General features: G+C 40.5%; 2 protein-coding genes across 4 annotated transcripts; one reads left to right on the top strand and one right to left on the bottom strand.

Annotated features, from left to right (window-relative positions):
• The first annotated feature begins 630 nt into the window (after nt 1-630).
• sap30l (sap30-like) lies at nt 631-9,679 on the top strand. 2 transcript variants are annotated; one of them, XM_029448817.1, is made up of 5 exons: nt 631-1,499; nt 1,737-1,940; nt 4,966-5,088; nt 5,522-5,620; nt 7,377-9,679. In XM_029448817.1, exons 1-5 carry the CDS (start codon nt 1,314-1,316, stop codon nt 7,518-7,520), a joined length of 756 nt encoding a protein of 251 aa, XP_029304677.1. In that variant the 5' UTR covers nt 631-1,313; the 3' UTR covers nt 7,521-9,679. The 2 variants fall into 2 exon arrangements, with proteins under 2 accessions (XP_029304677.1, XP_029304678.1); XM_029448818.1 differs by lacking the exon at nt 1,737-1,940 and having other exon boundaries at nt 645-1,499.
• A 2,349-nt stretch (nt 9,680-12,028) lies between these two features.
• LOC115019144 (heart- and neural crest derivatives-expressed protein 1-like) lies at nt 12,029-13,567 on the bottom strand. 2 transcript variants are annotated; one of them, XM_029448529.1, is made up of 2 exons: nt 13,088-13,567; nt 12,029-12,150 (listed from the first exon to the last, which is right to left on the bottom strand). In XM_029448529.1, the coding sequence occupies exons 1-2, from the start codon at nt 13,565-13,567 to the stop codon at nt 12,055-12,057; spliced, it is 576 nt and encodes a 191-aa protein (XP_029304389.1). In that variant the 3' UTR covers nt 12,029-12,054. The 2 variants fall into 2 exon arrangements, with proteins under 2 accessions (XP_029304389.1, XP_029304390.1); XM_029448530.1 differs by having other exon boundaries at nt 12,055-12,158; nt 13,090-13,567.
• Between the last annotated feature and the right edge of the window lie 9,559 nt (nt 13,568-23,126).

The following is a 23,126-nucleotide window of genomic DNA, read 5'->3' as shown; positions in this document are numbered from 1 at the left end:
CTTCACCCACACTAGGGACTAAAAATGAGGATATATCAGCTTTGATTTTGACCATGCTTGTTTATGTCTGGAATACTCCTTTAAGTCATAGCTACAATACTTAAGATGTACAAAACGTGTTGAAATACAAAGCACTTCAAACGTTTGACTGACAGTATTCACTTATAGGCTACAGTTTGTGAAGGAATTATATTCATTTGTGAGCATCTGTCTCCCTCGCGCGGCTAAATGTGGAATCACTTCGTGGCGATGTCAACAGATCTGTGCTCATTAAGTCCTGTTGATCAATATCCGGCATGCACAGCACAACCCAATGCACTAAAGTTATGCAAGAGTCTTTAAAGTGGTAAATGACTATCTGTAACTCATAAATATGTACAATGTTTATGTTTCTCAGCCCAAAGAGCTGACCTCACGGTGCAGTTTTCGACTTTGTGAATGTGGATTTCCCGTTCATAGCCTACATTTCGATCAATTTATCATGTAGTCGAGCTGTTAAAATTCCTTACGACTAATTCATTATAAAAGCTGATGAACATGTACTATCGCAACTCTGCTGTGTCGTTAAAAGCCACTTCAACTGGCGGTGACACCACCTTTACAGTTAAAATGCTATGACGCCAAGTGTTACAGGAAGAGCCGCAAAAGATAGACGTTTCTTTCAGCCATTAGAATGGCATCATTTACCCGCTAAGCCCGCCTTTATACAAAATTGTCCAATCACCGTCCGGTACAGGAACTTCCGCCACGGAGACGGAGCATGTCCATTGTACGAGCTGTTCTGAAAGAGTGCCGCGATTGTTGAGCTGCAGTATTTAAAATACGTAGTTTCTTCAAAGTTGTTTCATTCGCTGTAGCCGGTTGTCGCCTTTTAGTTTGGAATCGTACGAAATTGTTGTCATATGTGGTTATTTCGGAAACGTAACGTGTTGTTACGGGGAAGAAGAGCAACGGTCTTCACCATAGGAATTTGTTCGTTAGCGGCAGCTCAGCCACCTTGCGGTCTTGCTAGCACTGGAGCTAGATAACGTTAGCTGCAGCTGTGTTGTGGTGTGAATCTGACTGAGATATTTAGGAATATGTCTTTAACAAGAGGCTATCACGTTTCGAAATAAATCGCCGGAGGCCGAAAATACACAACTGGCTGTTAGCTCGCGAACTAGCCCCTTAGCCAAGCTAACGACAGCTAGCTAACGTTGTCTTTCACAAAAGGGCAACGCGTCAACAAGAGACTTTGTAGCCAAACTAACGCTGTTTTTCAGATTTTTTTAATTTATTGAGCTTTTGCACATCGCGCATTACAACTGCACAGAATGAATGGATTTAGCACTGAGGAAGACAGCCACGACGGACCGCCGGCTCCGCCGTTTTATGGACAGAGCTGCTGTCTGATCGAGGACGGCGAGCGCTGCGGCCGGTCAGCTGGAAACGCCTCCTTCAGCAAGAGGATCCAGAAAAGCATATCACAGAAGAAGCTCAAGCTTGACATTGACAAAAGCGTAAGTGAAATTATGTGACTATGTAATTCTGTTTTGAGGTTAAAATCAGTGATTGTGAGTGCCAGATGATAGCTCAAAGTTAGCTAGCTCTCAGCTGTCAGCTAATGCTAGTTAGCCGGACGACGTCAGTTGATGAAAATAAACAAAAGAGCAGATTCGTAGATTTCCTGCTGCTGAAAGCTGCGATTTATGGTGTTGTCTGTAGCTAAATCTGTTCTCGCATCGTTTACATGTCAGACTAACAGGCTACCTGGACGACGTGCAGGACAGCAGGATCCTGCCCACATCAACTTACAGCTCATTACAACAGTTTCTTCCAACACGCCTCCGCTGCTCTTCATAAAATGGCTGTTGCCAGGGAAGCCAGCTGTGTTGTTTAACCTCAGCCAGTTAAAGCAACCGGCCTCAATTCAAAGTTGCGAAAACTACCAGCAGTTAACTGTAGGTTGAAATCCCAGGAACTGCTAACCCTAGCTTGTTCTTATGCGTTTAGTTTGTATTTTGTCTCCGTGTTTGTTTTTTCTACATGCTGTATCTTTAAATGACAAACGTATTTACTTTGTGCAGTGGCCTTCAAAGCGCCTTAACATAACACAATGAGAGAAACTTGTTGACTCAATTGGCACAGACGCATAACCAAGGCTGGATCACTAACCAGACTAAGGCCCCTGAGCCTCCTGGGCCTTAAATAACTGAGTATCCTACGTTATTATTCGATCTATAGCAAGTTTTGGGTGAATATGCACCATATAATATATAATGATCTATATGATACATGATCAATCTGCCAATTGTTGGCACAATTAATCTTTTTGTCTATTAGATGTCAGAAAATCCCTCACTAGAGCCCAATGTGGCGTCTTCAACACATTCAGCACAACACTGCGTTGTTCTGAAAGTGTTTTCCTGTGTTACACAAATGATGAATAAAATACCGCAGCTAAGTTTGAGTCCCTGTGTGAAAATCTAGCTTCGATATCTTAATTTATTTCAGTTAGTGTTTAACTCACTTGTTGCTTCTTCCGAAGTAAATGTGTCTTTTTAATGAACTTGCCACAAAGCAAACACCGCAAGCCTGAGAGCTGGGGTAATGATCCTGTCATGTGTAAGCTGCTGTGGGCCCTGTACCTGGTGAGTACTTAAGGCAACTGGATGCATACACACAATGCACAAAGAGTTGGAAGAACCAGGGGGTCAGTCGGGGGCCTCCAGCTCAATGGTGCCCCCCCAGCACAGCAGTGTCAGACACAAATGCAGGGATGTCTAATGGATGTCTTGTTGTTGCTGCTTTAAGCGACTCGGCTTTACTGCATTGTATCGTGGTCCTTTTTTGCCGCTCTAAGATTCATAGAAAGCATCGTGTGAGTTATTGCTCAAAACAGTACGGCCAGAGTAATGAGCTCTGTTGTCTTTAGTGTGTGTTCTGTTGTTCAGACGTTTTCTACAGGCATGCTAGGACTCGTGTGACGAGTCACATGTGGCCCAGAGGAATACATGCACAAGAGTTCACAAGACATAATTAATGTTGCACTTTCAGTTGAGGCTGCACATACTCACAGAGACGTCCTGTTTCAAGCCAAAGATTTCCCAGTTGTACAGTATATCTCAAAAGTGAGTACACCCTTTAGATTTTTGCAAATATTCTGTTATATCCTTTCAGGGGATAACATTATCCTACTGAAACTTTGATATAACTTAAAGTAGTCAGTGTGCTGCTTGAATAACAGTATAGATTTATTGTCCTTTGAAAATTACTCAGTACACAGCTGTTAATGTCTAAACAGCTGGCAACAAAAGTGAGTACACCCCATAGTGAACATGTCTAAATTGTGCCCAAAGTGTCAATATTTTGTGTGACCACCATTGTTATCTAGCACTGCTTTAACCCTCCTGGGCATGGAATTCACCAGAGCTGCACAGGTTGCTTCTGGAATCTTCTTCCACTCCTCCACGACGACATCACGGAGCGCACGGATGTTGGACACCTTGCACTCCTCCACCTTCCTCTTGAGGATGCCCCACATGTGCTCAATTGGGTTTAGGTCTGGAGACATACTTGGCCAGTCCATCACCTTAACCTTCAGCTTCTTCAGCAAGGCCGTTGTCATCTTGGAGGTGTGTTTAGGGTCATTATCATGTTGGAAAACTGCCCTACGGCCCAGTTTCCGAAGAGAGGGGATCATGCTCTGCTGCAGGATGTCACAGTATATATTGGAATTCATGTGTCCCTCAATGAAATGCAGCTCCCCAGTGCCGGCAGCACTCATGCAGCCCCAGACCATGATGCTGCCACCACCATGCTTGACTGTAGGCAAAACACATTTGTCTTGGTACTCCTCACCAGGGTGCCGCCACACACGCCGGACACCATCTGACCCAAACAGGTTTATTTTGGTCTCATCAGACCACAGGACATGGTTCCAGTAACTCATGTTCTTGGATTCATTGTCTTCAGCAAACTGTTTGCGGGCTTTCTTATGCATCGGTTTCAGAAGGGGCTTCTGTCTGGGGCGACCGCCATACAAACCGATTTGATGCAGTGTGCGGCGTATGGTCTGGGCACTGACAGGCTGACATCCCACTTCTGCAACCTCTGCAGCAATGCTGGAAGCACTCGCACGTCTATTTTTGGAAACCAACCTCTGGATATGACGCTGAGCACGTGGACTCAACTTCTTTGGTCGACCCTGGCGAGGCCTGTTCCGAGTGGAACCTGTCCTGGAAAACCGCTGTATGATCTTAGCCACTGTGCTGCAACTCATTTTCATGGTGTTGGCAATCTTCTTATAGCCAAGGCCATCTTTGTGAAGCGCAATAATCCTTTTTTTCAGCCGCTCAGAGAGTTCCTTGCCATGAGGTGCCATGTTGTCCAGCATTCAGAGAGAATTGTGCCCAAAACACCAAATTTAACAGCCCTGCTTATCATTTACACCTGAATCCTTGTAACACTAACGAGTCACATGACACCAGGGCGGGAAAACAACATCATTGGGCACAATTAGGACATGTTCACTATGGGGTGTACTCACTTTTGTTGCCAGCTGTTTAGACATTAACAGCTGTGTACTGAGTAATTTTCAAAGGACAATAAATCTATACTGTTATTCAAGCAGCACACTGACTACTTTAAGTTATATCAAAGTTTCAGTAGGATAATGTTATCCCCTGAAAGGATATAACAGAATATTTGCAAAAATCTAAAGGGTGTACTCACTTTTGAGATATACTGTATACTAGTTTATCTTGGCAAAGTTCTTGTTTGGCTGCTAGTGTTGCAACGAGTTCAGTTTTTATATTCCTCTCGGTAAGGTTTTTAAAGTATCAAGTGCCAAACTCTGATATCATATTGAGACCAGTTTGGCAGAATTGCTGTAGTCCTATGCTGATGCTGTGTGACTGCTGAACTAAACAGAGGTGTTTGACACGGTGGACTATTCCTTTTTAATGCTTATTAATATCTTTATAGGTGAGACACCTCTATATCTGCGACTTCCATAAGAACTTCATCCAGAGCGTCCGCAACAAGAGGAAGAGGAAGACCAGTGACGATGGAGGAGAGTCCCCGGATCATGATGTGGAGGTGCCCGAGGTAACGTGAACTGAAATCATATTGTTCAACACAGACATCGTAGATGAAGCACAATAGAAAAAAGAAACCCTTCCAATGGCTTTTTGCAGAAGAACAAAAGAAAACATGATGACAGGGCATCAGAAAACCTGAAAGCAGTCATGGTGGAATCTTCCTATTAACCACAATTACTCTTTTTAAGAAATGTATATTCGTGTGCTTCATTGTGCTTGTGTGCTTTTTAGTGTTTACTGCTGCAATGACCCAATTTCTCCGTGGAGATCATTAAAGTTTCATCTTTTTTTCTTTTTAAAGCAGTAAAAGAGGCATAAAAACCCCTTTTGGGAGTCTTAAGTAAATCATTGAAATGTGTCCAAGATGGAGACGGGATGAAAAGTTACCAACGCTCCTCATTCACTCACTGACTGCATCCTTCTCTCTGTTGTGTTTTTAGGTCGACCTTTTCCAGCTGCAGGTGAACACGTTGAGACGCTACAAGCGACACTACAAGCTGCAGACCAGACCTGGACTCAACAAGGCCCAGCTGGCTGAGGTAAACAGATACTAAGCACTGACTGAATGTGGAGATGTTGTCCACTACATGTTGAGTCTTGAACTTTTCACTGTTCATGGGTTCTCCCGCCATTGACCATGAATCCATGTCAGTACTGCATATTAGCCTGTTTTCACCACGGGAACCCAGGAACTTTGTCTACATATGAAAAGATTTGTTTTCGTGACGTAGTTCCTAGTCCCTAAAAAGTCCCTGATGTGTCTGGGGGGTAGTTTCCTTTAAAAGGCCCAGAAACAATCAGTGCTGCTTTGCTGAATGTCACTGATTAGTCAAACAGAAACCTCGTGTGCTGTTCATTGATGTTAAAAGAAACGTTTCTCACTTTAAACAATGTGAACAACGAGAGTGGCAGAGGAACAGAGTGTCTGCACGTTGGAGACTTGTGTCCGGAGTACATCTTGATGTTTTCTAACATTATCTGTAGTCTCTCTCTCTCTCTCTCTCTCTCTCTCTCTCTGTCTCTGTCTCTGTCTCTGTCTCTGTCTCTCTGTCTCTGTCTCTCTCTCTCTCTCTCTCTGTCTCTCTCTCTCTCTCTCTCTCTCTGTCTCTCTCTCTCTCTCTCTCTCTCTGTCTGTCTCTCTCTCTGTCTCTCTCTGTCTCTCTCTCTCTCTCTCTCTCTCTCTCTCTCTCTCTCTCTCTCTCTCTCTCGTCAGCATCAGTTTACTTAAAAACTTAAGATCTGTCCTTTTTTGTAGTTCTAGCAACTTAATCTCACAAGTGTCAAGCGGCACCACGGGAAGAAGAACATATGGTTACTTTTTTTTTTTTTAAATCCTTTCTGTAGTTCTTTACAGTAATCGACTCGTGCTTCATGTTGTGTAACGTTGAGGGGCATTGAGCGGCCCTCATTAGGCGTACCCGGCCTCTTTCTTCTCAACCTTCAGCTCAATATTACTCATTTACTGTGATATACGTGGTGTCGCAGGTCCTTCCATAGTAATTGGTCATGGAGAGATTGTTAGACTAATTTGCCAAATGGACAGGTGGACTTCATGCAGCTGGCTCGGCCCTCATCCTTTACAAATACCTCCTGTTCGCAGCGCTCTTGGTCGGCCTGCGGCTGTGGGCGCGAGGGGGGGGGGGAGGATGTGACCCGCGCACAGTGGGAATGAATGAAACTGGGCTGTTAGTTGAATGTTTCCCCTGGCTTTAAGTCGGGTTCAGGCCCTCCTATTAATGAGCCTCCCACATCATTAATAAAGCACCAGTCAACAGCCCACAACCAGTTACAGCTGTCCCCGTGTTCGGACCAGTGGCTGCAGTGCAGAGAGGTGAGCGGCTGCATAGAGGATGCTTGTTTTCTTCTCTTTGAGGTCGCTTTATAAATCTAAACAACCAGTAGTTAGCCTTTAGTTAAGTCTTGATTAAATGTCTCCCATTGGAACATATTAATTTGTTAGTGTCTTATTTGAGCAGTTCTCAGTTGTGCACGTGTTGGTTTTGTTTTCCTTTCAGCTGCTATTTAAAAAGTGGTCAAAGGTTCATCATCCTCTTTAGCTCTGCGGAAATGTTTAAAAAAACAAACGGTTCATAACATTACGGCGTGCTTGTGCACTCTTGCGTTCTGCTTTGGGAAACGGTTGTAAAAAGTTCTGAAACAAACTTTGAACTTTGATCATATGAGAAGCAGGACCCTGAACGTCACACACTTCCTGAAAATGAACGTTATGTTTGTGAACATGCGAGATGTATACCGAGTTTCCCCTTTTTTAAACCTCTTTCTCTTCTTCTGCAGACGGTGAGTCGTCACTTCAGGAATATTCCGGTGAACGAGAAGGAGACACTGACCTACTTTATTTACATGGTGAAGAGCAGCAAGAGCCGCTTGGACCAGAAAGGCGACGGTGGCGGCGGCGGCGGCGGCAAAACGCTGGACTAAACTTTGCAACTTAAAAACCAACAGCCACAGTAGCTACAAAAAAATCATCAATAATCAACAGATATTCACAAAACCTGGAACACCACTAACAGCAGCAACAACAACCAAAACCAGCTCCTCCTGCAACCCTGCCATCTGTAAAGACACAAACTCTTGTTGTCACTGAAACGGAGGAGAATGGAGGGTGGGATGAGTGATCTCTCGCTCATCGCTCCCTCTTCATATAAAAACTGTCTCTGCGCATGTTGTCACAATGGTCATTTCCTCTCCCTCTCCCTCTCCTCCTCAAAAGCCAGGTCTCTAAAGACTGTTGAGGACCAGGACTCCCTCCGCAGGGTGTAACGTCGCCATGCTGTAATGTAAACTGTCAATATGTACAAAAGAACAGCGTCCTATCTTAAGTAAGTTGGTTGACTACAATGTACAATATAGCTGCCTTAAAAGTAAAACAACGAAACGTGTTTCGGTAGATTTGGGGTATTTTTCCTTTGCCGAGTTGACTGTTAACACGTTGGCGGGGAGGAATGCTTGTGCCAAACAGAAAAGCTTGTTGGAATTGAATGATGTTGAGTGGGAGTTTTTTTTTTTTTTTTTTTTTTTTTTCTTTGAGAATGAATGAGTTGTTGGAAAGGGGCGCTGCCTTCTGCTGAAGTTACGTCCAGCACATCAGGGCTCAGGGTCAGTTCAAGTGTCACCAAATTTATACAAAAACCTTGATTCTCAATAATGTCTAAAAACAAATCAAACAAACAAGCTGATCTTAGTCCTGATATTTAATCTTTATTCGCCCTTTTCCAACTGGACGTGATGCATTTAAAGACCGATGGTGGTGAATGATGTAGCGTTTGGCTATGACCCACTCTTCTCCTTCTTGCTAGCTGTTTTAATGTACATAAGAACACATCGCAGGTGTCGGTAGCTCATTTCATCCCGTTTCTTTGTAACTTTTCTCCCCTTAGATCGGCCTTAAGTTGTACAAAGTTGTGTCTGTGTGCGTATATGATTTAGATTTCTTTCTCCACCTGAAGTGGAAGTTGTGTGTGTGTGTGTGTGTGTGTGTGTGTGTGTGTGTGTGTGTGTGTGTGTGTGTGTGATAGGAGTGTAAGAGTAATTATTAGCGTAATTTTAATATTTAAGAGCAGTGTTTATAGTGGACAATGTGTTGAGTTGATACTTTACATGCCTGGATGTATTGAGAAGTTGGCCGGATGACTGTAAAAGCATGTCTATTGTTATGGATGCTTTACATCCATATTGGCCAGCAGAAATGACAATGTCAGCGGAAGTTGGCTAATGAGGTCAAGTTTTTTTACATTTGTATGCCCCAAATAATCCTGCTAATTCACGTCCGCCCCCTCAATGTGTTCAAAGGTCCAACATGAATCTAAAGGTGTCGTCGCACCATAACTGGATTTATTGAGGTAATTATTGGAGTTTATGGTTTCATCCTGACTTCCTAAATATATTTACAATTTTATGTAAACATTGAAGCACTTCGACTCAGCATTTTGGCAATTATTTTCTTAATATTAAGTGATCACGTAATGGGTTAATTGTTTTAGGTTGTGAAATGAAAGGGAACATACAATTTGAAGAATGTTATTATTTTGTTGGATTGTGTTTTATGTTTGAATAATATTAAGCCACAAGCCGTGATGGGGAAAGTAGCCACCAGACGCCTGTTGTCATAAAACATTTGATATGATGAATCCAACACTGCTGACAAACTACAAGTTGATTTAAATCCTTAACGCACAGCCGACACCTCCAGGCATTGGACAACTTTTGATTTTGCATCTTCTCAAAGCAACTTTTCAAATCCAATTCTGTTGGTTTTTTTTTCCGTTGTGTCTACATTGTACTCACAGTTTGGGGGGGGTTTCTGTTGGGTTTGTTTTGCAACTCTGCATCTTCTGTCACACGTTGTATTTAAGTTTGTCCACCACACTGTCTACTTTAAACAGGGTTGTTGTTTTTTTATTTTAGTGTCTGTTATATTTTCAATTTTGCTTGTAGGTTTGTTAGTGTCATGTAGATAACACCCCCCACTTAAACATATAGGCCATGCCACATTAACCTAATTGTTGTATTAGAAAAAAACATATTTAAATATGGCTGCTTATTGCTCTTATAATAATAAATGTATTGTACAGACGGAAGCAACCGTCTCGTCTCGGTTCATTCATATTGCTCAACTGTCGCACACGTTTCAGCTGTTTTTACACTTTATGTATGAACACATACACAGATGTCATGGAAATGCATCCACATTGGATTTGCCTCTCCAGGGGGAAGATTGTAGTGTTTCAGGGACAGCCATCGACCACTAGGTGTCACTGTAGATCCTCACAGCAGTACAGAGAGTTCACTTTTAAAACACCTCGAGACCTTTTAGAGGAAAACAAAATCAACATAAAATCAGCAGCAGCGTTTAAGATTTTGTAATTGTTGGAGTATTTTCATGAATATTTTATCAATAACTTAAAATCAAAAACATAAATAACGGAAGTGTGGAAAAGACTAGGCTTTCAGCCAATAAGACAGTTTTTAGTCCATTTATAAAATAAAGTGTTTGCACATATGACAGGATTAGATATTAAGTTATTTAAGATTTGTTTTTAAATTCTATATGTAGAATAAAAAAGTTGAAGCAGTTATGAATTCTCTAAATAAAAGGTCAAAATGGGACATAACAGTCCTGACATCGATCTTAAATTCCACTTTAATATTAAAATTGTGAAAGCAATGTAAAGTAAGTCATAAAAATAAAATAAAGTGAGAACACTCTAAAGGACAATTGTGACTGTGAAGTGAATTATAAAGCTTTCTTCAAAAAGAAAAATAACTTGGATTTAATTTAGAACACTTACTACTATTACTATTAATAAATGAATTAAAGAAGGATTTCAGGTGATTTAATTTCCCCCCCGTTAATTCTTCCCGTTATTTGCCCCAGAAAAGGGCAAAAGAACAGGCAAGAAAACGGAGACATCGTCCGGTTATTGAAGATTAATGTAATTTAAATAAAAACATTAACCTTTGAATAAGAAAAACACATTGACTACAGCTGGAGTGACTTAAAATAATTCATTTATTTACGGAACAATATATAACTTCACATCCAATGTACATTTCCATCAATATTTCGCACAGAAATAAAGCATTTAACCCTTTTAGTTTTAGTGTTTAACATGTCGGAGTGAAAGCTGTGCGTTAACGGAACATTCGGTGTCTCAGACGGACAGTGACATTAATTTTGAGGTAGATTCAGTAAATTCAATAATTTTCAACAAGAAACATCAACAACAGCCGGTATAGTTTACAGTCAGGACTCCATTTGAGTTTTTTTGGTAACATATCTGACCGGGAATAATGGATTAATATGATTTTAAATATTCTGACTGTGCCAAATTCAGCGGGATGAAACAGTGACACAAAAAAAAGGAAAATGTTTCCCCTCAAAAATGTGTTTCCTCTGGGCTCCAGGGACATGAAGTATTTCTAGATTTCTATTTATTTAACTTCCGTTATACATGACATCACTCTGCAAAGAAGCCTGCCTGGGTATTCATTGATTGATTGGTGAATTTATAAATGATTAACATTTAAAAATGCGGTTTATCATGTGTGATTTCTTTGGCTAAACTAAAAAAAAATAAAAAAAACATAATTTATGTAAAAGCCTTTATGATAATTGAATTTTCCTAGTGGCATTAAACCAACTCAGAACTAGCTGGCAACACAGGGCAACAATTAAAGAACAGCCTATACCAGAACAGTTTATTAAAGCTATAATTAAAGTCAAAATATAATATTAATATTTGGAGAATTTAACGTCACAACTGCTTTCTGATTGGACAAAAAAAATAATCAACCTGTCATCTTTCTGGTCACTGAAAATGGATATTTTAATCACCTACTCTGCTGTGTCATAAATTGCGAGAAACAAATCCCAGGCAGAAAAAAAACACAACATCCCAGTCAACTGAGATGAAATATAATAAAACAATTTCTCTAAAGTGTTGTACCTCTGCATTGGCATTCCGTTCCGACCACAACATAGCTACTCTGAATTTACGCCACGTGACATTTGTTTTAATGTATTTATTTTCTGCTTCAGCGCCATCAGATGTGGAAAACACCACCACTCAAGAGACACCAGATAAACACACCTTGTTAGGGGACAAAGATGTGTTTTGATACAGTGGCAACATCTGGTCTACAGTACAAACATCAAAAAGCAGAAACACCACAAATATCAAACACCTACAGTCAGAGTTGTGTGTGGAGTTAGAAAGCACACCAGGAGAGAAGAAGATCAACAAAGTGTCCGTCGTGGGGTTCTCCTCCAGCCGCTCACCTTGTTTACATGTTGTCCTTTAATTCTCTCTTATTTTGCGCATCATTGCACGTGCACAGCGGTGTGTTTAGATTCAGTCAGTCAGTGGTTTTATTTTTTTTATCTGATTTGAATCCAGAGTCTCAGAGGAGGGCTTTTTTTTTTTTTAGGGGAAGAGGAGGAGGAGGATGGAGGTCACTGGTTGAGCTCCAGAGCCCAGACCTGCTGCGGCCACCCGGTCCGGCCCTTCACCTTCTTCTCGGCTCCTAATGACTCCGGCAGGCCGTCAGTCTGTGACACCAAACACACCACATCATCATCATCATCAGGAAGGCTAACATACAGGCCCGCAACCGCAGCGTGCTCAGCTCAGTTTGGGGAGAGTGGACTGAAAAAAGGGTATTGCAATTCCTGCCATATATATATATATATATATATATAGGTTTATGCTCCTCTGAGAGTGTAATTACACCGGAAAGTCCTACGAACATATGATACATGCTGTTTTTCGTCACTATCAAAGCTACACTTCGGTGACGCAATCAGGGCCATGACATCACAAGCCAATTAATTGAACAAATATGTAACAATATATAATATTACATATTATATAATATGTATGATGCTTGTTTTAAATGCATATACAAAAGACATAGCTACTGTTATTTGATTAAAACAGAATGTTACAGTTATAAAGTAAGTATTGGATGATGTATTATTATAGCACAACACAAACGTTATCGACCTATATGCATTGTTAGGAAATGTTACTTTAAAGTGTAACTTATAACTATGTATTTATGAGGATATAACTGGAGTAGGCTCATGTTCAGTGTGGAGGTCAGTAGCTGCAGATATGTTGTAATGTAGCAGTGATTATTTTACTTTACAGTCAACATGTGATTTCAGTGTGTGTGAAGATGTAAAACACAATGCTGGTTTTAATGAGGTGAAACTATAATTTAATAATATTTTCGTTGGGAATTGTAGTTCTAATTAAGATAATATTCAGACCGAAAAAAAGTCAAACTGAACGTCTTAAAATGAGGTTTTATATTTAGTTTAGCTGAAGTCTGATAAATCACAGCATGTCGTTCAATTCCTCCTTAAAATATCGTCTTTCCATTTCAAACTATTTCCAGTTGTTTTACAATGACTCAGAAACTTAAACTAACTAACGGAACCGTTTTGGGATGGAGTTATTTTGATACATACAATCGTAACTTACCGGCTCCCGTTTCCTTTTCAGATCCCGGTTTTCAAATTTCTTAATTTCGGCCTTAAAGCCCTCCGTCTCCCCGGTGTCTTTGGCCAGGACGTCCATCAGGTAGGCGATGTAACTGGTCGCCAAGCGTAAAGTTTTAATTTTAGACAGTTTAGTGTCTGCCGGGACGTTGGGGATACACTCCCTGAGCTCGGAGAAAGCTGTGTTGATGCTCTCCGTCCGCCGGCGCTCCTTCTTCGGCCCCGACGTTCTCCTCTTCCCCATCCCCGTCTGGAGCCCCTCCAGTCGTGCGTCGTGCGTCGCTCCTGGCGCGCCGTGCTCCACGGCCGGGTAGGGCGCCTGGATCTGGAAGTCCGGGGGCACCTCGCCGTGGTTCACTACCCAACTCTGGAAGTACGGCGCATCCTGGTGACACCGCTGGACGAATGGGAACGGTTCGTGCATCAGGTGGTGGTGATGCTGGTAGCCCCCGATGAGGTTCATGTTGAGCGGGGTAACAAATGTGCTCGTTGTCGTGTTTTCCGTCGCCCTAAGTCTCTCTCCGGTGCTGCCCCAAAACGGTCTCTGCTCGGGGATCGACAGCCAACAGAACTCATTCAATACTTATATATGTATTCCCTTGAATGCATTAACGAGTCAAGCCAAACGTAGCCACCAACTTTACATCGTCGTCATTATGAAAGCGACTTCAGCCGAGGCGAAAGAGGCCGTAAAAAAAGTTTATAATTCCAGAGAACAAATGTCGGCGATGTGCTGGGCTCCACTTGTGTTTCTTTCTTCCGATCGTTTCCCGAAGAGGCTGCTCTGATTTGCCCAAGAAATTTGACCCCAGTGAAGGTGTGAGTCCCCCAGGTTTATATGATTTGGATGTCAGCGTGGAAAGGAGGCAGCCAATAGAGGAGAGCGCCCAGGATGGGAGGAGAGTCTAGAGACGTTTGCAATAACATGCGCCATGGTGCCATAATCTCACAGCAATACACATGGAGCAAATATATGCTTGTTGGAGTTGGTTGCTGGTTACACAGACATGAGAAACATGAGGAAAAAAAAGTGGTTTAACTGTTTCAAGTTTAGTAAATGATTTGGGTTTTTAGTCAATTCAAATGTTTGGAGAGGTTTTACGCACCGTATTTACTCACCCTCTTTTTGGCTAAGGATGTTCATTAGGTGTTATTTTATAAATTCAGCGGTGAAAATAAAGTAATGTATGTTATTTATTTATTTAACGTGAAGTCTAGTCATGTAAGAAATCGAAATATACGAACAGCATGGATTAAAATGTGTTTTAAAAAAAAATCTGGATTCCGTTTGATTTTGAAGTTGCGCATATAACATTATAAGAAAAAACCAGATATAACTCTCATCTGCTTTATTTCACAATTTCAATCATTTTTAATTCCCAGACTTGATATTAAGGCTCATACATTGAGATGTAGTACCCCCGCTTTTGAGAACTAAACAAACTCGATGGATGAATTGTTTCATTTGGGCTAACCCAAATGAATTGGAGAATGAACAAATAATGGAAGGCCATTTTTTTTTTCCAAATTAAAAACATGACAATCTGTCTAATTAAATCTCCGTCCCACTTCAGTGTGTTGCTTCACGCCATACATTTCCTCTTACGTGAAACGTCTTCTCTGTTTTCTTTTCCAGCTCCTTCAGCCAAATGCTTCTTTAAAGATTTTTCTAGGATTTTGTCATATTTTCTTAAACGCGTAATGGGGGGGGGGGTTTGTGCGTTAAATGGACAGTAGTGTCAGTCTCTCTTGTTCCAGTAACAACACACGGTATATGTCAGAGCGTTCTGGGAAGTGTAAATGAACAGTTTGATTAATTATTTGGTACTTTTGGGACAGACACGGTGCACCGGCCTGTTGTCATCATACCTCAGCAGTATAAGGAAAAGCGGCTTTATCTCTGCATTAATTCCCCGCAGCTCTTTACACACTAAACACATCATCTTGTCTCTATCGCCTAAAAACATTATCCCATTACATTACATGACCTTGACGCTATTTAGAAACCATTTACGGCCGCGTCTTATCTAAATACAGCCATAAATCAGGAGGTGTCACCGTCCAGCAGGGCTACATGTATTCCATAAAAGCTCTCCTGGCCTGCTCACTGTTTACAGCACGACAGTTTGCAGCATATTTCACCGTCCACCCGTGTTACAATAAATAATCATCAGTCACAGCGTTATGTCCCTTATTTTACACGCATGTACGGAATCCTGCACGGAAACATTCAGATTATATTCCTAAATGCGCATATAGTGCTACATACTTAAACACAATAGAGTATTATTTTATATAAATATAAAAATATAGCTACAATATTCCGATAGGTGCATATAGCCTCCATAACCTTAATGCATCTTGTTTTTCTTCCTCTGTTTCTTGTGATATCATTTAACATTCACATACTTTTTCAACCAATACATTCTGTCACGCTCACAACTTTTTAGTTTTGTTATATTTTGTGTTATGTCCTGTTACTATGAGACCATGTGCTGCCTCTGATGTGACGACCTGCACATTATAAAGTGTAAATTCGTTTTTTAATAGTTATTGAGAAAGTGGAATTTAAGTATTTATATTTTTGTTTAACTTTACCCTTTAAAACTATAAATATAAAAAGAAATATAGAACTTCTAAATATACTTGTACCTGTAGAAATGAATTTATTTTGCAGATTCAGAGTCAAAACGTGGGTTTGACTCATAAAATGTATTAGTTTAAATTACCCAGAGCGGTTGCACCACCTGCAGCAGCTACTACACTAAAATGCTGCTTTCACTTTAATGCATCATTAATTTAACACTCTGAAGGAAGCCATTTTTAAATGAGCCCTTTACATCTGATACATATGTACACTGTGTGGCTTAGGAGGATAGCAGCACTTTTAATAATAGCTCTTATTAGCACTTTTCAAAATAAAGTGCATCAAATCAGAAACAAACACATGTCAAAACTGCAGAAATGATTTCGACAATACGAAGAAAAAGATCCATAATTAATAACCTAAATTAAGATGGAGTTAAAAGACACCACACAGACATATCGAAGACGAAAGTCCTTTTTTCTTTGCCTTAAATTATGGAAAATTAAAATCCAGGGAAATAAATAACAGAGGATTTCAAAAGGTCTGTGCTACATACATTTATGCATTATCGATAAAGTGTCCCTGAGGTGCTTTAATACCTTTGGTTTTATCAGACTTCACAGTATGTGTGTATCCTTTGGTGCCACTCTAATATTCCTGTAATACTTCATGCTTATGTTATTTGCATATCTCACTACCTACAACCTTTGAACCCCCACAGCTGAATTTAAATTCTTTTTTAAAATTTTAATATGCAGAATTCAGTTGATTTGATACAAAAGCTTCTTTTCTTTTTTTTAACCTGAATGCAACTTTTAAACTTTTGTTTTATTTTTCATCACTATCATTTTAATGCGGGCTGTTGTTGGTTATGAGCACAATGAACGCACATCCTCCTCTCGTTCCTGTTTGCCACTCACATGTTACCTCCGCTGTCAGCATGAAAAACACCATGCAGCCTCCTGAAAGAAAACCTGACACTGTTGATTAAGACGTCCACTACACAGAGATGAAATACAATACTGGTCATACTCCCATCCCCCTCTTACTCTTTCTCTCCTTCTCTCTCTCTGTATCACTTTCTCCTCCATTTCTTATTCTACTTCTCTCTCCAATCTGTCTCTCGATGCCTCACTTTCCACCAAACCATAAACCAGAACCTTTCCTCTTTTTGATCTCCTTCTTCTCTTTTTTTTGTCTTTACTTGCTATCGCTGGAGGTGCTGAAAGACCTGGGCAGCAGTAATAGTCCCTTCATATTTTGCTTTCAACCCCAATAGACTCCAGCCATCTCTCTCTCTCTCTCTCTCTCTCTCTCTCTCTCTCTCTCTCTCTCTCTCTCTCTCTCTCTCTCTCTCTCTCTCTCTCTCTCCCCTCTTGCTGCTTTGCCAGGGGAAACATCCAAAATAGGTCATAGGGAGCCATCTTGGCCGTGTTATGAATTCTCCTCATAATTGTTTGTGTCATCATGTAGATTTTTCAATAGACACTGCTTCCCTCCTCTTCAGAGTGCTTACCCTCAACTCTACATTTCCAAACAAATATTCCCCCTGATTCAAAGCCAAGCACGCTCAGCACAAAAAATGCTGCGGAGCATGCTCAGCCCCGAGTGTTTATCATACAGAGGCTCTTACAGTATATATATCCACCTCTGGCGTGCATCGACGCTGACACGCAAAGCTAATTAAACCCATTGGGTACAATTAGACATGGCGGGTCCTTCTCATTCTGAGAAATGTGGGCAAACTGGGTCATGCAATAGCGGTGTAGGAGTCCCCCAGAGGCCCAGTGCCTGATGGGAGAAGAAACCCTGCTCATTTTCTTCCGTAGGCCTGGCTAAAGCAGAGTAGGACAGGGTACACATGGTGCTAAAATGACCATTTATATTCAATTAATACATATCCTGCTCTATTCTGTGAAATTCAAGGTCATATTGAGGTCACATCTCATCTCATCAAGCAAACAGAACATGGTTTTGGAGAAAATCTAATCAAAAATTGGGATAATAAGATCAGTTCTCGGAAAAGCAACCGCTGCTTATTCTCATCCGATTCTGATTTCAAGACATTTCGAATCACAAGCTTCCCCATCTTGAGTTTGGTTGCTTGTCAAATTCAGTTTAGCCCACACATGGTCGGTGCTGTCTTGTTTTAGACATTCATGAGATTAAAGGCTCCGTTCACACAAAAGAAACAAAAGACGGTCGCATCTCCCTTTAGTGCTCGCCATGCACATATAGATCTGTTTTTTATTTTCCCGTGTTTCCTTATAAACTATTTGATTTGTATTTTTATCAAATGCATTTTTCAGATTATTCACATTAACAGGATATTGTTTCTATAAAGACATTTTGCAACAGAGTTTTATTTTAAATATAATATTCGATGCTGTGCGCACTTATTGATATAAAGTCAGATATTTAAAAACCTGCACAAATAAACCCAAAAAAACAAGTCAGAAAATCTATTTGTTGTCTTATTTTGGTGAACAGACGCTTTAAGAAATCAATGTTTTGTTACTTTGTACCTTACAAAATAAAATAAAATTGTCCTTTGTCATCTTCTTGTCTAACAAAGTTGAATTTATTTATTTCACAACTTTCAGCCACGATGTTGTTTATTATTAAGTTTTCTGCAACGTGTAACTCTGACTTTAAAAGACTCTCAGCGATAATCATATTTAATAAATCAATCAACCAGCGTTGGTTCTGAGCAAATGTAGAACTAATATCTCTGAGCCTTAGAGATATTATTCTGGTTTTTTCACAGGTGTGTTTTGGTGAAACATTATTGAACTGCTTGTGATCTCATTTAGATGTCTCACATCAAATTAGCAGCTTAATGAACTGTATCATATGCCTGACCCTAAGCAGCAACACATAACATGATGTGACTGTGAGCTATCAGCTGTGAATGTGCACGTTTGTCAAAATAACAACAAAACCTTTTGTTCATTTCTGGCTGAACAGTAAAAGTTAATGCAAATGACTTTGGTTTAAAGTGGAGTGATGCTTTTGTTTTGTGTTTAATATACAATACATATAAAACATGCACTCTTCCATGCACAGAATATCAAAAGTATTACAAGTCTTCTTTCTATAAATATAAAAATCCGGCTGTGAGTCTGAGCCGACTCTTCTCCAGCTGAGACTAACGACGACACAGTTTATTGTTCGTCATCGGGAGCTTTACCAGACCATTTACTTTTACTGCAGCCTCTCCTCAACTGTTTTTCCAAGTTATCTCTCACTTTCTAGTCTCATTATCAGACGATTCTCCACGACGACAGAGGCTGCTTTCTTCTGTTCTGAGACACATTTTATTCTCTTCCGTGGTGAATCCATTGAAACATGCTTGTCGTGTCTGCTCTCTTCTGGACATCTGCGTCTCAGAGCTGCAGAAACTGTCCTCTCACTGCAGCAATTCTGCCCGTCCTCAGCCAATAAAGATAAGAGCAGGACGGCTGGAATGTGGAGCAGAGAGGTGACAGTGACGGGATGAAGGGACGTAAACTGACATAAACTCCAACACTTTCCGTAACAACCTTTTAAACTTCTTTTCTTTTATCATTTGGACACTATGTTCAACAGTACTAATCTGGCACTCTTTATATAAATGCGTGTGAGTCGTGCTGCTCCACTCATTCAACCTGTAAGCAGTCCACGATGGTTTCAGCTCGTAGGAAGAAGAAGATATGCTTTGATGTACAGAAAGTCTTTTATTTTTCAGCAGCAGCATTAGTCGGTTAAATACCAAAAGAATCAGAAACCTAAATGTCATCAGCAGAGAGAGTGAAAAAGGAAAAGATGCCACACAGCTTCACTAACTTTTGGGGGAATTTAAGAAACATTACGTAGAAATGAAGTCAACTTTGTCACAAGAAACTGCAACTTATGAATATTTTTATTACCAATTAATTCATTTATATTCAGTTTTTAAGTATATAAAGCAGAGAAAGAAACTGGAACCTGATTATATTTGATGTTTTGCCTCATAAATGACTTAAACAAATAGATCAAAATTGATTTTCAGACAACCGACTAATGTTTTCTTTAAAACAAAGACCGTCACTATGTCAAGCTGACACACAGGAAACATTAACCGTGTATAAACGTGTGTTTGTAATGAGGATGTTTTCTGTGTGCTTCTTTAATAATAATAATAATAATAATAGCATTATAACTCGTAGGTGCTTAGCAATGCATCACATGATTATTCACCAACACTTATTTTGACAATCAGCTTCTCGTGTTCCACTTATTCTGTCTGAAAAGTGAGGACTTGCTTGTTTTTATTTTCTGTTTCATCGTTTCAAACCCTTTGAGGATTTCTTTGTTCAGAAAGAAAATAAGGAACGTTGCTTTGAACTTAAAGAGGAACACGAGGAGCTGCTGTTATTATTTAATGTTTATATTTCTGGTGTCTCAGAGACCGTATGATGGATAGTGAATTGAAAGAATAAGTTATAGATCTAAGATATAAAACCATACGGCAGCGTTGAGTTAAAGCAGAAAAACATGTAATTCTGCATCAATCACAAGCTTCACTTATCCACGTTGATCCTCTCTTTATACTTACACTGGTCAGAAGCATCCAACCAAGCCTCCCCCTCCACACACACACACACACACACACACACACACACACACACACACACACACACACACACACACACACACACACACAGCCAGGTTCCTGTGCTCTGGACCCGTGGACCACCGGCAGGTCGGGCTCTAATGATTTCACAGCAGCAGATTTAACAGAGGGTAGCTGCTCTGTGTCAGACGACCCCAGAGGGTTTAGAAAGGCTGACAGTCAAAACATCGACATAAAGGTTTGACCCTGAGAAATCTCCAGGTGGAGACGGTTCAGGGACCGACTTCTCTAAAAGCATTTTAACACCGCAGAGGCTGCAACACAACTCTGAATATTTTACAAAGTGAGTAATAAGTGTTTTAACCTGGAAGGGAACAACATCAGCCAACATGTGTAAGCTTTATGAAGTGAGTCGTTTATATGAGCTCATGTAAACCTTCATGCACATTTGGACACGACGTGTATCGTTCTAAACAAACACTGTTTCTCCTTCGACTTTCTTTCATCAGTCCGCATCTTATCGATGTATTTGTTTTGTTAGATTTTAGAGTTTGTCATTTTCTATATTCACTGAACTTCTTCCTTATTCTAATGATTCATGTTGTTCCATTTCCCAAGGGCATCTTATCGTTTCTTATCTCTTGTTTTATCTCGTCTAATCTTATTTTTATCTCATCATGAATCATCTCTTAAATTATTAATCTAATGTTTTTATTTATTTTCCCACAGTTGCAGGATTTAGCACGTTTATGTATCTCTGGATACACTTGTCCATCAAGTTGAACAATAACATAATAATGTTAAGAGGTTTGTTTCTCGTAGTTTATATGCTCTTACTGAATAACGACCTCTACAGCTGCAGGGGAAATATTCATGTTGTCTACTGTGACGCTCCGCCGATACAAACTCCATTCTAAAAACATGCAGATGAAAGATTATGTCTGTGTATGTTTTAAAGTTGGTGCGGACTTTAAAACATGAGACACTGTATGTCGTGTAAACGTCATCTGGTCTTAGCTTTCAGGTTTGATATAAAGTGGATAAAATAAAATACATTTAAGTGGAACATCCAGAGGTTAGCATCCTTGCAGATGTTATTTTTTATAAAATAGGTATCCTGAATGTCAGACAACGTATTTGTCCTTCAATTATATTATATGATATATAAAGAAATACATCAGATGGAGCTGTTTGAAGGCTGTTGTGTATAGTAACACTTTGTAACGGCGTTGAGGTCATTGTACTTTGTAACATAATTGCCCCACAGGCTCTTAATGGCAGAGGCAGCTAGTTAAAGTCCCTGCTTGTCCATTCATGCTCAGCTCTCTCCACCTCTCTCTCCCGCTCATTAAAACGGTGAATGGGCCACAGATGTGGAGTCGGCCATTAGTTTTACCTGGAAGGAGCTTTGGGAGAGGTGAAGCTATGAAGGGAAGTTAAACACCAGGGTGAGGGGCTTCTTTTCCCCACTGGGGCCACCCAGGCTAAATATGTTTTCACCCACGGTGCTGTGAGACATGTCCGCCCACCGACAGATGTTACCTGCTGCAGGTTGAGAAACAGCGAGCTGGAGATGTCCTCAAAGACAGGCTTCAAAGTATTTTACGACACGAGGATCTGCTCTTCCAAAGTCCTGCATCAATCTTTGGCCGACAAAGAGATCCTTTACACCTGGTTCTGCTTATAGGATCAATATGTGGAGCATCGTCTCCACTTCTAATCTTCAGCAGAGGTCATTCATTGCTTTAACAGGAGAGCCACAAATTATTAAAGAAGGTAATTATTGTATGATGGTAAAGTAATCTTATGCACAAGGTTACTACACTACATGGGCAGAGGTAGGTGGTCCTGCATCCACATGCCTTGCTTGGTCTGGGTCTGTTTTTTTATGGTTTGGGCCCCTTAGTACTATCAAAGGAAATCCTAATGCAAAAACATGCAACGATGTTTTAGACAATAGTTTGCTCTCCTCTTTGTGGCAACTGTTTGGGCAATACCCTTTCCTGTTTCAACATGTCAGCTCAATAAATAAATGGTTTTCCCATTTTAGCGTGGCAGAACTTGACCGGCGTGCACAGAGCCCTGACCTCAACCCCATCCAACGCCTTTAGGATGAACTGGAACGCAGACTGCGAGCCCGCAGGCTTTACATCAGTGGCGTTACTAAATTATGTTGCTGAATAGGATCAAATCCCTGCAACCAGTGTCCAAAATCTGGTGAAGAGAAGAGAAGAGGTTGTTATATTTGGTTTGCTTTCAGCACCTCTGTCATTCTGGGTTTGCATAGTCGTTGTGGGTCGCGTTGTGAGTTACGCAAAAGATCAGATTAGAGCGACCGGAGGGTCGGGGACTGAGACGCATCTGTAGAAATCTGATCGTCATGATTCTGGCTTTTGGTTTTTCTGATTCCTGTTTTGTTTTGTCTGTTTTTCACTTCCTGTCTTTGTGTTTTCCCGCCTGTTTACCTGCACTTCATCCCCTCATCAGATTAGTTTGTATTCAAGTCTTGCTTTTCTCTTCAGTCCTGGTTGGATCCTTGTGTTTGTTATATGACGTTCTGGTTTGAATTGCCAGCACCGAAACTTAAATTAAAGTTGTTTTCGGGTAAAGTTCCTGTTGCCTGCTGTCTCCAATCTTCATGACGCCGATTGGAATTTCAAACCGACCTCCGAATGTGGTTTGCAACCAATTTACAAAAATTGCATTTCATCTGTTTCTTTGCTGTCCCGTCTTTCTAAAATAATCTGGATATGCCAAGTAAATAGATTTGAGCTGGCAGTCCGAAGAAGGCCTAACAGTCTGGACACGAACATATCATTGTTGCTGTAATAATTTAGCTTT

The sequence above is a fragment of the Cottoperca gobio genome, chromosome 14 (genome assembly GCF_900634415.1).
Source record: "Cottoperca gobio chromosome 14, fCotGob3.1, whole genome shotgun sequence".
Classification (NCBI taxonomy): domain Eukaryota; kingdom Metazoa; phylum Chordata; class Actinopteri; order Perciformes; family Bovichtidae; genus Cottoperca; species Cottoperca gobio.
The sequence above is the reverse complement of the archived record's forward strand: the minus strand, read 5'-3'. Positions and strand labels throughout refer to the sequence as shown.

Excerpts from the sequence above, each read along its gene's own strand:
- sap30l (XM_029448817.1), top strand. The coding sequence starts at position 1,314 with ATGAATGGATTTAGCACTGAGGAAGACAGCCACGACGGACCGCCGGCT. Across the intron at positions 1,500-1,736 it reads AGCTTGACATTGACAAAAGC|ACTAACAGGCTACCTGGACG; the intron begins GTAAGTGAAATT and ends TTTACATGTCAG. Across the intron at positions 1,941-4,965 it reads AAAACTACCAGCAGTTAACT|GTGAGACACCTCTATATCTG; the intron begins GTAGGTTGAAAT and ends ATATCTTTATAG.
- LOC115019144 (XM_029448530.1), bottom strand. The coding sequence starts at position 13,567 with ATGAACCTCATCGGGGGCTACCAGCATCACCACCACCTGATGCACGAA. Across the intron at positions 12,159-13,089 it reads TCTGAAAAGGAAACGGGAGC|TGTCACAGACTGACGGCCTG; the intron begins CGGTAAGTTACG and ends TGGTGTGTTTGG.